This window comes from Coturnix japonica, chromosome 1, assembly GCF_001577835.2.
Source record: "Coturnix japonica isolate 7356 chromosome 1, Coturnix japonica 2.1, whole genome shotgun sequence".
NCBI classification, from domain to species: Eukaryota; Metazoa; Chordata; class Aves; order Galliformes; family Phasianidae; genus Coturnix; species Coturnix japonica.
In genome coordinates this window covers 62,319,045-62,334,397 of record NC_029516.1, presented here as the reverse complement: position 1 = coordinate 62,334,397, position 15,353 = coordinate 62,319,045, and the positions used below count along the sequence as shown (strand labels likewise).

The 15,353-nt window shown below is 37.2% G+C and overlaps 1 protein-coding gene across 1 annotated transcript in view; it reads left to right on the top strand.

Moving 5' to 3' along the window:
• The window catches only part of ITPR2 (inositol 1,4,5-trisphosphate receptor type 2), a 253,736-nt gene that overhangs the window by 103,474 nt on the left and 134,909 nt on the right, over positions 1–15,353 (top strand). Inside the window, exons 26-32 of the mRNA XM_032446237.1 lie at positions 1,869–2,042; positions 5,102–5,191; positions 5,333–5,458; positions 6,799–6,921; positions 8,401–8,601; positions 13,140–13,391; positions 14,939–15,064. Coding sequence (XP_032302128.1) covers positions 1,869–2,042; positions 5,102–5,191; positions 5,333–5,458; positions 6,799–6,921; positions 8,401–8,601; positions 13,140–13,391; positions 14,939–15,064 — 1,092 coding nt within the window. The remainder of the gene's footprint in view (positions 1–1,868; positions 2,043–5,101; positions 5,192–5,332; positions 5,459–6,798; positions 6,922–8,400; positions 8,602–13,139; positions 13,392–14,938; positions 15,065–15,353) is intronic.

The following is a 15,353-nucleotide window of genomic DNA, read 5'->3' as shown; positions in this document are numbered from 1 at the left end:
TTGACAATGCTTAAGGGACTTTTCTTAAAGGGTCCCATATCAACAGAGAGATTGCTATTGTTTTTGTTGGAGGTGAACACGTGTGCTAGTGCATGTTCTAGTAGTGTATCTGTAACTGAAAAATCTATGTCCATGGTGACAGCTGGGACACAGATATCTCACAGTGAGACTTGATGTAGTGATCCCTCAGAGATGGAGCTAGTATCTTATGTTCTGCAAGCAGTTCACTTGTGTCAGCAATAAGACTTTCCTGTCTCCAGGATTACCTAGGCTGGATGTGAAGCAGTACTGCTATAAATGCAATGTTTTCAGTTCTAGCTGTGATTCAGGTGTCCTTGCATGGAGTCCTTGCATCCACTGCATGAAACAGATATGCCAAAACAACAGAAAACCAATAAAATGGCCAAATCTGTCTTCAGCTTTTACTCTTTTGTCCTGATAGCACTGCATGTGCATGCTCCATGTGTCAGGGGATTAGCATTGGGAAATCTGATGTCATGGGGCTAGATAACAGACACATCTCTGTTACGTAACCCTATAGCATATGTTGTTAAGACCATCTGATGTTTATTTCAGGAGATTGCTAGCATATTGTCTCATTATTATGTAAGATGTGGAGGCTTCTCTTGTTTAAAAACAGATGAATGATAAAGACCTGGAAAGCTTTTGTTTAATGTTTTTTGCAGTGTAGCATAACGGCCTCCCACCAGGATGTTAATGTTAGGCCTTGCAGATTAGGTGCATAAATAGCTATTATTACCAGGTTAGCAAGGATTTGAGTAGCTTAACATGTTTTCATAAAGGAAGGAGAAGGTTAATTGGTAAATTCACAAAAAAGAGTATAGAGACTCTGGAATATGAGTGTCTGTGGGTGAGCAACGTTCATAAATTCTGCTAAGTAACAAGGTTTTACTAAGCTACTAGAAGAAGATGAAAATTTTGTATTATAAGGTAGTGAATATTTTTCTATGAGTAATTATTTCTTTTCAATGTTCCTATCAGTTTTCCTATCCTATTCCTATTCTTTTAAATGAGTAAGATTTCTTAATGGTGCCTATTGATTTACTGTGAAGATTATTGTATTTTTTGGTGTATCATCTTCATTAACCATCTTGGGAGAGCAAAGAGCATTACAAGGAAAGGAAAAGTGTACATCATGGTTAATAAATAAACTAGAAATAGCAGTGAAAAGCAGGAACAGACAATTTGAGTGGTTCAAGAAAACCAAAATGTGATCAATCTTAGTAAGATGCAACTGCTCAGAAAGTGGAACTATGCAAACCTCAACAGTTCATGAGCTATTCAAACACGTTTTGTTTGTGGGTTTTTTTCTTAGCTGGACTAATGGTGTTAAAGATCCAGTATTTCGCACTGTTTGGTTGTGATGATGATCATGAAGTTGCTGGCCATTCTGACCATTTCTTTGGATCTCCCGATTCCTTGACATATCATTATTTTTCTTTTTTGTTTTCTTCTTTTCTTTTTTCTTAGTGCTCTGTTGCTAGATTAAGCTGTTTCAAATTATATTGCTGTAATATCAGGAGGATCATCTTCGTGGCATGAGAGCTTACCCTGTTGAGAGCTCAAGGCCCTGTGAATATGTACTTACACTGAAAATGCTTTGCAGTGTATTAAGGAAGGAGGGAGAATGACGTGAATATTGTAGCTATCCTGCTTTGGGCTACCAGAGGTCTGCTATAGGTTTTTAATGAATGAATGCTAAAAGCACCACATATGCTGTATTTTAGTTTCACAGGGAGGATTACAGAAAACATCTGAAATCAAGGTTCTAGACTTTAAACTGGTGAATAAGCTTCCCAGATTAAGTGCTAGTGCTGTAATAGCCTTATGATTTACTGTATTTATAGGTTCAATTGCTGGTGTCTAATCAAGATGTTGATAACTACAAGCAAATCAAGGCTGATCTTGATCAACTGCGTCTGACTGTAGAAAAATCAGAGCTGTGGGTTGAAAAAAACAGTAATTATGAGAGTGGAGAAGGGGGCGATAATCAAAACAAAGGAGGAGAAGAGCCACTAGAGGTGAGTTTAATGCCTTTGCTGCTAGAATTATTTCAGTATGGATGTGTAGTTTGATGAGTAACTGCAAACTAATGATCTGGTAAATCAAAATGGCAAAGCAAGAGTGACCGATATTCTGTCAGGGCTTTAGGATTAGACAGAATAGAAGTTAAAACTTTTTAAAATCAATGTGTTGAATCACATTATCAATGTGTTCACTTTTGCTTTTTCACTAACTGCATTCTTACTTCACAGACCTGCCTTTCTGTCTGTCCAGCAAGCACAACATAATGGAAGTCATGTAGGAATCACATCTTGGGAGCTGTGTTGACTTGCTAGGAGGAGCAGGCAATATCTGTTCTTGAAGCTAGGAGGGAGGAGCACAATTGAGTGCACATTTTCAAACACCCTTAGCAAGCCTACACTCAACCAAGCAGAAGATTTGCTTAAGAAAATCAAGATTTTTGAAGTGAACAGTTTTTTTGTTTTTTTTTTCCTTAACCTTTGATTTTCCAGATTCTGGGGAATTTTGTGTTTTGAGAGACTCTTNAATCAAGATTTTTGAAGTGAACAGTTTTTTTTTGTTTTGTTTTTTTTTTTTTTCTTAACCTTTGATTTTCCAGATTCTGGGGAATTTTGTGTTTTGAGAGACTCTTGGGCTTGAATCTGGAACCATTAGTACCTGATTTTGTTTGTTTGTTTATTTTAATTTTTGTATTTCTGTGAAAGCTGAAGTCCTTAAATAATTGTCCAGCTGCACTGTGAGTTTGTAAGAAAATTTTAAGTTTTACAACATTTGCTCTGGTTGAGGTTTCTGGCATAATAGTAGACAGAGCAGGCTTTCCCCCCAGTATTTATTTCTAATCCATTCTTTTAATCAGTGTGATTTTCTAACACATCGCTTTCCTTATTTTCTTCCCTAGTGGATTCTCCTCCACTGGCAAAAATGTTAGAAGTCAAGTGTAGATTATACAGGATTGTGAAGCCTGGAAAAATAGGAGCCATTGAGAAGACGGTGAATAGTTATAGATACCTAGAAGACACTCTAGGCTTGTCAGATGGGAAAGAAGATTTTATGTGGCTTCAGAAGGGGGGAAATCCAATCTTTCAAGGGCTAATCCTGATTTCTTGCGACAGTGTAGGTCCTAGCCTTTCTCTGATAGAAAGTAACTGAATTTAATTGTCTCAGAACTGGGGAGGAATAAAGACTTTATGAACTTAAGTGGGTGCAATTTCCTACATTTTTTCTTCAAGGTTAGCTCCAGTAGGAAAGAAAATGGTCCTTTATGTATTTAATGAATGGAAAAATGTTGGGTCATTTTTTTCAGCCTCTTCTTGTTAATAACTTTAGGTTAGAGGTGTTTGTTTTGTTTGTTTGTTTGTTTGTTTGTTTTACATGTAATCATGACTCCATAAACAGAAGTTTTGAGAGTACCCCTGTTTTTCTAAGCAAAGTATCCAGAGTTCTCTGCAACAGAACAATAATAATCATCTTAATAGGAAACAGAGCTCAGAATTATAGGAGAGTATTTGGAGTTAAGTCAGACATGAATTAGGCATCACATAGTACTAGGAATGCTGAAACTGATCTCATGTAACTGAGCCTTACTTAGGAAAAGTGGATAAAGGCTCTTAGTTGTCTCTAGCTAGGGTGGACTATGGATTAGTGCGGACTATGAAAAGCGTGTCTTTATTGTCTTCTCACTTGAGGATGCTTTGATGATGTAGCACCAGAAATACACATCTGAGAAAAGGAAATATACAGTCTCAGTAAAAGGACTCAGTAAAAGGTGAAAGTGGAATTCAGCACAGTAGAACTTAAAGAATTTCTTATCTTCGCAACTTCTGAGAGGTTTCAAGTGGGATAAACTTTGAGTGCTCTAAAGCACTTAGTATTTCCTTGCTCTCCTATTCTGGTCTTTGGTAGTTTGCTTTTGTTGTGGAAATGTTGAAATCCCATATCTGAAGTGGGGAGAAATGCTCAGGGAGAACCTTTCTCAGTGCAAGCTCTATGACTTCCCATGCCTTATGGAAAAGCGTGACAGAGAATGTCTATCATGGGGCATAACAAGGCAAGATATGCAGCTGAGTGTCTGTGGTATCCCAGTGGTGTGATTAGCTCTTGATAACTACATCTGTGGAATACTCTTATGGGTTCAATAAACAGGTTTTTATTTTGTTAGGAGATAGGGATAGATTCTGCAGTTTAATGCTGATCAGCATTTCCAGATAAGATGTATGGTTCACATGGATTATAAAACTACTTTGATTGAGGAAGAAGTCTGATAAAAGGAACAGGTAGATTAATCTTGGTTAACCCACAGTCCCAGAACAGGGGAGAGTGGTTAATTATAGCAAAGAGCCTGAAATATCTTCCAAAGTATTGATTCAAACAGGCAGAGAGAAGGCAGCATGCATACTAACAAACCTAAACAAATAAAAATCCACTGTTGTTGCATAGATCAACATGACCATGCTTGAACAGCAGCGCTGACACTGTTATAAACAGCTTTCATGGCCAAGTGGTTCAGCTAGCTGTTCTTGTCCTGCTGGAAATTAAGACCAGATGGAATTTATAGAACTTCCAATCTTCACAAGCAGCTAAGAAAGTTCAGAGAGAGTTTTCAGGTACCATAAACAGTCCAATTGGTGTACACGTCTGTTTTAGCCCAATTCTCTTTCCTAAGACATTAGGAAAATTTGAAGGCAAAATGAAACTTGGAAATGTGCTACTGGTAAGGTCCTTATTCTCATAGTGCCTGAGTTCCTAGTTGATTCTTTCGTATATCTGATAAATGTTTTGAAGGTATGCTGTTTTTTAGGCGGATCAGAAACATGAGGACAGAATAATTGTCTCAAATCATGTTGGAAATTTGAAATGATGGAGGGATGTGAATGTGAAACTTATAAATCACTGGACAGTAACATATGGATGGTTACTGTAGGGTCTTTATTATCTATGTTAAGTCTCTACCCCATGAGGTGCTATAATGCTGTTTGTCCACATGTTGCCTTTCATAATTAGTTGATATTGAGGAAAATGCAGTAGATCTATTCTTGTTATATGTTCTTCATTACAGGAGCCAAATATTTTGAGTCCAATACAGGATGGAACAAAAAAACCCCAGATAGACAGCAATAAAAGCAATAACTACAACATTGTTAAAGAGGTTGGTGCATCTGTCAAGAAACTTGCTCAAAATGCCTGTGTGATAAATTGATTTAGTAATTATTTTTAAATACTCTATTTATGTTTTTGTTTAATGTTTTATTTTACTTCATTGCCTACATGCTTGTTCATTTGTTTACAGATTTTGGTTCGACTCAGTAAACTTTGTGTTCAAAACAAAAAGTGTCGAAATCAGCAGCAGCGATTGCTGAAGAATATGGGTGCCCACTTGGTAGTCTTGGACCTTCTGCAGATACCCTATGAAAAGGTTAGTTTGATAATTTTGATGGTAAAGGGCATGAACTCAACAAAAAGATCGCAAAAGATCCAAGAATCAGTTTGAAAAATTCTCCATGCTAAATTCTGTGAACTGCAGTACAAATATAAGATAATGATGGATTTCTCTGCATACTGATGAGATCAGGATCAAGTCTAAGTATGACTGTCTACACAAAACATGTTTTATTAGGAGTTAATATAGACTTCTTTAGGTTCCTGTATATCACTGTGCTGTCATCCCATTCCTAAAATGAGTAAACCTTAGAATTGCAGACACACTGTGCATTCATAAATGATGAATCAGTGGAGCTTTTGGCAAAGTATCTAAATTCCTCTATTAGGTCCTGATATGAGTGCTATTGTAGATACATACGGTGGACAAACAAGCTTTTAGGGACCAATTCTGGAATCATTTCAATATTTCTGAGATGGCAACCCTCTAACTTAGGTCCACTTGTAGGTTTTCCATAAAATAATGTGATTTGTATTGATTTAGTGACTCTGAGCATATAAGTGAATGATTTAGATGAGCTTTTAAATAGAGTATCTTTTTAGATCTTACATGAAGCACTGAAGAGATAAAACCTCTGGGCTGCATTTTCCTGAGTGTAATACATAAATGTTATGATAGAGACACTGGATTCAGCTCTCTTCAATATATTAATTAGTGCTTGTTCATATAGGTGGTTCATTACATCGTAATTTGAGTATTATACAAAAAAAATATAAAATCTGAGTGAGTTTAGAGGTATATATTTTTGTAGGTTATTTGTTTGATCATTTATGTGATTGACACAGACATGCACACACATTTTATATATAACAGCCAAAGCTTTTCAGAAGTTGGAATTATTACAGACTAGTGAGTGCTTTTGAATATCAATCCACTTAGCACTTTCTTTGTAAACTAGGGAATGATAAATCTGCACTAGGAAATCATTCTTTGAGTTCAGTATTTATTGTCTTGCAATTATTACTTTATTTTTAGTAGTAGAACCACAAAAAAAAAACCCACAGTTCCTTCAGAACTTCATAAGAGAACTGTAACTGCAGACTAAGCCATGAGACCTGAGGCTAAGAAAGCTGGATGGAACAAATTAGAAACTTTAGTGTCTGTGCTGTTACCTGTGTCTCCATATGGTCAAGTAGCTTCACAGTAAGGTACAGTGTTAATGGACTCTAAAGGAAACTGGATAAGTTGCTTTTGCCAGAGGGAGAATTCTTACCCTATAAAGGCTCAGGTTTGTTCCATCCTGAACTCATATAGTGCAGATATATCAAGTGTGTTTATGTATGTCCAGCTGAAGTATTCATCAATTCTTTCTGCAGAGCGATGAAAAGATGAATGAAGTTATGAATCTAGCCCACACTTTTCTTCAGAATTTCTGCCGAGGAAATCCTCAGAATCAAGTTCTTCTCCATAAAAATCTCAATTTATTCCTAACTCCGGGGGTAAGTGTGTCATTTTAAATAAAATATAGAATCACTGGAAGATGACAGTGCTAAGTAAATAATCTCATTTAATTATACTTTCTCTGCTTTCTCTTTTCTTTCTTTTCTCCTTTATCATTGCCCTTTATGTCATTGCTTTTAATGTTGCTGTTTTTAAAGTATCAGACAGTATTACCTATGGGATTTATTGGTAGTATCTGTTAACATGGGTCACATCATCACATCTCGTGTAGCCTGACTATGATAATTCATGAGGATGAGTTAAAATCCATTCATCCTAACTCACTCACATCTGGATTGTAAGTCAGGGAAGAAAATGCTGTGATTATGCTTTCATGAAGCTTGTATGATAGCAAAACTTGGCACATTTTTGTCAGTGGTTTTTCCATTTGATTCAACTAATATAATTTTTTTTCCTTTGCTAATCACTGTCTTTGCATTAGACCTCTTTGTCACAGTCCAACTCTTTAAATATGTCTGTTTACAACTATGGTGTATAAAACGACACAGTGGTAAAGCAGCTGAACAGCTTATGTTTGTTTTTTTTTTATAACGAGGGTGAATATTAGTACTGAAGATCTCTGGTGTCTCTACATTACTGAAGGAAGTGTTTATTTATTTATTTACTTATGAAGTTAGTGAAGGGTGCAAACTTTTCCATGGGGGGCACTAGATCTCAGATTTCATCCTGTCCAACATTTAAATTTAGTTCAAGTGCCAACTATGGAGCCTATTTGCTCTTACACATTTTTTCTTTTGAAGCTGATCTTCCAGTCAGCTCAGTTACTGTGCTTTTGTTCATATTGTGGCACAAACTTCCTTTCAAATGATGCTAAACATAGAAGTGTGCTCCAGGGGCACACTTGAGTTTGAAGGAGAAGCTCCCAGAATGTATACAGTCTGGCTACTGTGTTCTTAGCAGTATCTCTTACTTAATAGTGATCTGCTCCTATTGAAGAATTCTATTCACCGATACGAGAATAACCTTGAGGTCCCTCTGTTATTAATGTGGAAAGTGATATGCTGTCAGAGAGGGATCAGGCTACGTATACGTATGCTAGAAATGCCGTTCTGTCTATCAACCATAGAGGGTTCCAGAAGTAGGTAAGCATCTTTCTGGAGGATCTCTATGCCAAGTTTAATGGTGAATAGTATCGATGTGGTCTCGGTTGTCTTTAATACCAAAGTCCCTATGGAGTGCTTTGGCGCGTACAATGTGTTGTGAGTATGTCTTCACCTTCCACATGAGCATAGATTTTGTTTATGTCTACTTTAGGACCATTTTGTAGTCCTAGGAAAAGGTAGAGAAATGTCATCATTAAATCCAGAAATTGAAGTAACCCTAAGGTTACTTGTTAATCTCTGGGCACTGAATTCTTCCAGTCATCATTTAGTGGTGTGCCTTTCTCTAGACTACAGTCTTGTGAATCTTTCAATCTCAAAATAAATCTGCTGTTTTTATTTTTATATGCTCTTTAGCTTCTGGAAGCTGAAACCATGCGCCATATCTTCATGAATAATTACCTTCTTTGTAATGAAATTAGTGAGAGAGTGGTACAGCACTTTGTACACTGCATTGAGACTCATGGCCGTCATGTGGAATACCTGCGTTTCCTTCAGACCATCGTAAAAGCAGATGGCAAATATGTGAAAAAATGCCAGGACATGGTAATGACAGAGGTGAGTTAATGGTTTGTATGTTAGTGTTCAAAGATTGCTTTGTTACCAATAGGATACAATAGCCTTGTAGCTTTCGAATGTTAAATAGTATCAGAAGTAATATTTTAGCAATTTAGTCTTTTAGGGAATGTAGTCTAATTTTATAGGGCCATCTGCGTTAGCTACTAGAAAGAAAACGTGGGTGTTATCATACTGATAACAAGATGTCTGTATGTAAAAAATGTAATATAAATCTGGGTAACATAAACCTTTGTTTTCCTGCGGTGTACCTTAGGATCCTGTGTACAAATCCATCTTGCATATTCTGGTATGGTTTTGCCCCATAGTACACTCTTATCCCAGTGGATTTATCTATGTAGTGTTGTAGACCACTTTTTTTTAAACTATGTAACCATGTAAAGATCCTTCCTCCTACTTTCTGCTTTTGTTTACAGTGCTGTAATTCTGGAGCATTTCTGCTGGAGTTTGTAGAGCTACCCTAATTAGATAAACATGGAGTTTGACCTGGTAAATTCCACAGAGTAGTTTGTGGGCATATTTTTATGCCAGTAATGTTACTAATACAATACTTAATTGACTTTTATGCAAGTAGAATTACATGTATAGTGTGCTTGATAAATGAGGTCTTTGACTTGCAGACACCCATGCATTTAATTGTAATTATTTTAAAGTCTCAATGAGATCAGTGGGTAAAATAGAACATAGCCGAAAGCCCAGGTAAGGTCCTACTAACATTTTTCTTTACTTTCATGTTCATTTGTGTTTTCGAAGTGAATCTTCAGAAAGAAAACCGAAATAAGCTGTAGCTGTGGTATGAACAGAACTAAAACCTGGAGAAATTTCATTCTGCAGCAACAAAGAGGAAAAACTTCTAATTGAGAAAATAAAACTTTGGCTTACATGGATAACCTTTAATGAAATCTACCTCAACCTTTTCAGTTTGACTGAAGTGTTTTAAAATGTGAAATCATTTACAAGCCTTTGATTTACATAATTCAAATCGTTCTTTTGTCTTAATGCTTTTAGATATTTTCCCATCCACCTTCTTATGGATTTTTACTTTCTGATTAAACACAATTTTGAGACTTTCCTCAATTTAAATACATTTTGTTACTGATATATAAGAGCAGAAACTTAAATTGTTATATTTTCAAATTGACTGCATGATGAAAAAGGAAATGAACTTGGGTACAACACTTAAATCATGTTTTCTGCAAGAATTTGAGACAGGAAACACTCTTATTTTTACTGAAGAGAGTAAAATCACTGAATCACAGAATGGTAGGGGTTGGAAGGGACCTCTGGAGATCAAGTCCAAGCCCCAGCTAAAGGTTTCCTGTGGTAGTTTACACAGGAAAATGTACAGGCAGGTTCGAAGTAGAGAAGTCTCCAGAGAAGGAGACTGCACAACCTTTCTGGGCAGCCTGTTCCAGTGCTCTGTCATCCTCACAGTAAACAAGTTCCTCCTCGTGTTGCAGTTTTTGTCATTTACTCCTTGTTCTGTTGCTGTACACCACAGAAGAGAGCCTGGCTCCATCCATTTAGCTTCTCCAACTTACATGCTTATGAACAGTGATGAGATCCCCCCTCTGTCTTTTCTTCTTCATCCTGAACTGTCCTAGGTCTCTCAGCCTTTCCTCAGAAGGGAGATGCTCCATGCTCCTAATAATTTTTATGGCTTCCTGCTAAACTCTCTCTAGGAAATCTCTTTCTTTTTTGAATCAACATCCCAGACCTTTACACAGCTCTTCAGATGCAGACTGACCATGGCAGAATAGAGGGGTGGATCATCTCCCTTGACTTGGTGCCCACACTCTTTTTAATGCACCCTAGGATCCCTTTGGCCTTCTTGGCCACCAAGGCACACTGCTGGCTAAGGCCAACCTGTCATCCAGGAAGACACCCAGGTCCTTCTCTGCAGAGCTCCATTCCAGAAGATCAGCTCCCAACCTGTACTGGTGTATGCCTGCAATTACTCCTGTGTTTTCTTTTACCCCCAGGAATTATATCTTATTCCTGTTTAATGCAAGTAAGGGATAAACAAATCATATTTACATGCTTTAGCACATGCACACAGGTCTTTAGAAAGAGTACTTTTCAATATAAGACACATTGAACATTCCCAATCTGGTTTATTCGCATGTTCTCATATCTTGGTCCCTATTTCCACAGAGTGCTTCTGAACTGTACCTACATGTGTCCCATAGGGCACTTTTTCTTGTTGCAAGCGTGTTTGAGGTTCCTGGAAGAACAAGTGTCTGCCAGTGCAAAGATTATTACAGAAAGGAAAGTAGAGTTTGCTTTTGAACCAAATCAATGTGGTAGCAGAATTTTCTATTATCTTTAGTATTTCGGAGATACATTGCAGAGCATCAGCAGCTCCTTTGATACTGTCACCATTCATTTTACTTTAATAGAATTTTTAACTCCTGTAAAATATAGTTTAGTAGAAGAAAATGCATTTTTACTACTTTGTTTTGTTTGTTTTTGCCCAACATCACTGAGTTCACTGAACTCAGCAAGAACTTTATCCGGTTAGCGCCAGATAGTTCTCTTCCTTTTCTGTTTTTAGTGAAATCATCTTCTCTGTATAGGTCAATGGATTTCCTTTGCAAGTCACAATTAGAAATGGATAAGTTGGGGAAATACACTAGTATCTTCTTGCCTTGCACTTACTTCGTCCCCTTAGCTCTTCCCATGCTTATGCAATGTTATCTGCCTTGATTTGTGGTTCATCACAGTCAGCATGTAGCAAACATGACATACAGAATCACTTTTCACAAATCCAATACCTTGTGGTATTTCTTCTCATTTATCAGTGATAGGTACATAAAGGGACAAGGGGTCCATTTGACTTGCCCTTTTATCAGCAGTACTGGAACAGATTTGTCTGGATTTGGTGTAAGATTGTAACTGAGGAAATCTAGAAAAAAAAAAAAAAATCCAGTCATTCATCTTTGCAAAACATTCATAAGAGGAAAATAATTATGGGACTGTAGTTGTCAACCTAATGGGGAATTACAGAGTACATACCTTCTCAGAAGGCTAGGGGTGGATTTTTGTATTATTTTCTATTTGAGGTATCTTAAGAGCATAGTATTCCAGATATCAGCATTAAAAATGTCAGCTTCCCAACATTCTGAATGCTCATATTCTCCCTATTTTCATTTTTGTCATTGAGAGTAGTGAAATGTCTGACTTTTGAATTGCCATGTTGTCTCATTCTTCCCTTGCAAGCATTTTTCCGTTTAAACATTTCCTTTGTTCAGTGTCCAGAAAATATCTATTTTGAAAAGTTTGAGTGGAAACGTTTTAAAAACCAAGGAGTAAAAAGGAGGAATAGAAAATAAAGGAGTGACTGAATTCAAAATTCAATCTACACGGTTGTCAAAGGAAAAGTAATCAAGCTGAGAGGAAATCACAGTTTGAAACACTGGAAAAGTGTAATGAAAATTTTCCTGAATTTTGTTCCTTCTCATCTCCTCTGGGAGACAGACTTTCATTCTTTCTCTTGCTGCTTTCATATTTCTTTACAGCTCCACCAGCCTTTACTTCTACTCTTGAATTCAGTAAGCTGTGATTTCATGTCACATGCAGACTATGTTACATGCCTTATTCACAAAATACATATGGCTGTAGTGCTCCAAGTTGTGTTCTGGACTAGAAGGGGTTTATAGCAACTTACTTTCACTTCCATTAAGAGTGCACTATTCTTGAAGGGAAAGTGATGAAGACAGGTCTGCTGTCTTGCCCAAGCTCACGGAGCAGCACTGGCAGTAGGTATATTCTATGTATGTGTCTGGGGGGAGATGAGATGTTCAAAATCATATCAGGACAAAACTTCTCCATGAGATCAGCTGACGTAGAGCTGCCGGTATCCATCTCTGTTCTGGATCATCTTGAGATGAGCAATTTACTTGTAGTGAAATGAAATATTTTTCACGTACACCAGTTCTCTGGTAAATGGAAGTGCTGGCATGACAGCGACAGTGTCAGGACCCATCTGCCACATTTCCACAGCTTAGGAAGACATGTCTTTTGTTTCAGATTCTGAGCAGGGGTGCAGAAGAGTTTAGGTAAATTCTGGGAGAGCCACAGGTTTTTTTTTGTAAGATAGTACCTAAAATTTAATATCTGTGTACCTCACGTACCTATCTGTAGAACAGGGATGATAATGCATCCTCGCCTTACAGTAGGATGTAAGAGTGATTGATTAACTTTAAGTAGACATTGAGATGGTGGGAATAACAAGAATAGCATTATGTCTTAGGTAAGCACATAGCTACACTGAGATTAAACTTGAAGTTCACTTTGCATGAGCTCATTCCTTGGTGAGTTATTCCAGATTTACACTTATGTCGATAAGAGCAGTTTACCTTGGCTGTTGTTTTGACATGTGCATTTGGTAAGCATCAGACTAATATATATATATTTTGGAGGGGCTTTCTAGCTAAGGAATCTTTGTATACTTAAAGGTAAAATAAAATAATTAAGAAAATGATCACAGTATGGTTAAAGTGTTGTCATATCTTTTTTAGCTGATAAATGGGGGTGAAGACGTGCTGATATTCTACAATGATAGAGCATCATTTCCAGTTCTACTCCAAATGATGTGTTCAGAGCGAGATCGAGCAGATGAGAGTGGACCCTTAGCGTATCACGTCACTTTAGTGGAGTTGCTAGCAGCTTGTACGGAGGGAAAGAATGTATACACAGAAATAAAATGCAACTCTCTCCTTCCTCTGGATGACATTGTTAGGGTAGTAACCCATGAGGATTGCATACCTGAGGTAAGATTCGCTGAATGATGAAGCAGAAAAGTTGAGGTTGGAAACGCAGAAAAGAGGCTGGAAACAGATGTTGCTTGTGGAAGTAAATAAATGAGAAAGGATTGTTAATATTTTTTTAAAATAGAAAACCGTCCCTTTTGCTGCCTCTTGATAGATGGGTTTTGGGATCAGGGGAATTTTTTGTTGTTGTTTTTCTGGGTTGGTCCAGCTACTGTCAGCATTTAGTCCTCTGCCGAACTTCTGGCTGTTAGCTGCAAAGAGGAAGCTAAGTGATATGTCAGGCTGATATTTTTCCTCTGCTTTGAACTGTTGGAAGTTCTAGAGTAACGTTCTACCCATGTTGAAGTCGCTGGGAATTTTGGGTGAAGTCTTGTTTTATTAAATTCAGTTGCAGTCTGGCAAATACTCTTTTTCTCTGCATGTGGAGGCCTAATTCTGCAGATACTACCAGTCATGGCTCAGTAGAACTGTGATACTTCAGGCTGATGAGAATGGAAATACTTGCACCAAATTTGATGCGATCAAAATCAATCTTCTTACGCTCTCTACAGGAGCTTGTTCTGGCCCTGTGTACTGGTCAGAAGGATTTCTACAGGCTGTCTGTTGGAAGCTTGGGTTTTGTACCAACACAGCTAGACCTCGCTGAAGTACATAATTCCTCTGTCCCATGGGAAAGTCACCTTGTGATCAACTGATTCTTTTCTCATGAAGTAGAATGTTTGCTTTGCCTCTAATAGTTCATCCTAACATTGATGTTAACTGCTGCTAATTAAAAAAGCCCAAACAAATGAAACCTAAAATTCTGTCACATCTAAGAATTTTCTCCCGACTTCTTTAAACTGCAGCCATCTCTTCTCCTTTGACCATGACAAAGTTTGTATTTAATACATACTTTTCAGTCACTGGATATCCATTTTTATAATGTGCTGGTGCAGGTTTTTAATACAGGAGTGAAAATGCAATCCTCTTGTTAAGTCCTGCACTGCTGTGGCTGTAGTTACAGCGCTGCAAAAGCCTTCTCCTCCATTTAAGTCTGAGTTATACCTACTCTGAATATCAGCACTGCATAGGGCTGTCATAAAATAAGGATTGCATTCTCATCTCTGTAAAAGACCGTTTTTGGTATTTGGCAGTCCTGTCACAAGGCCTCAGCCCTCAAGGATTAGCTGATTAATACATGGGTGTCTTCCATTTTGACAGTTACTGATTTTTTAGCCAGGCCTTTGTAGTCTGAATTTCATTTTAATATCAGTTATTAACTATTAAATTAATAATTTTATTATTGCTTTATGGGGGATTGGTATTAGAGTTTTTGCAGAACATCCCTATTTTTCTTAACGTGGTCTTTCAGTAAGGACATTAATGTGTTTGTTGCCACACTTATCTCTTAAATCTTTAGAAGCAAACAAGCAATATTATTGTTATTGCTACTTCTTAGAATTGGAAGGATGGTCTCATTCCTTCAGTATTCTTACATATAGAAAACAGAATGTTCATGGCTTCTGTTGTTCAGTTTCATATTGTTTCTGTATTTGCTCATCCTGCAGGTGAAAATTGCCTATGTTAATTTTGTTAACCACTGTTACGTGGACACTGAGGTGGAAATGAAAGAAATCTATGCCAGTAACCACATGTGGAAGTTATTTGAGAACTTCCTTGTTGATATGGCAAGGGTAAGTTTCATGAGGTATCAAATACTGCAGTATAGTCAGGGGTAACAACTGAACTTTTTGTGAATTTCATTTATTTTTCCAGTGCTTTTCAAAGTTGAATATAAATACCTTTTTAACAGATCATCATTTCTATTGTATTTTGTTTATCATCATTTAACCTGCTAATTGCTAATAGTCTTCTTTGTCTAAAAGGGCACCTTGGAACCCATGTCCCTTTCTCTTTACTTCCAGAAAAATAAACTGGATGTGTGGGTTTGACACACAAGAAACAGGGTTGAAAACGTTCTGT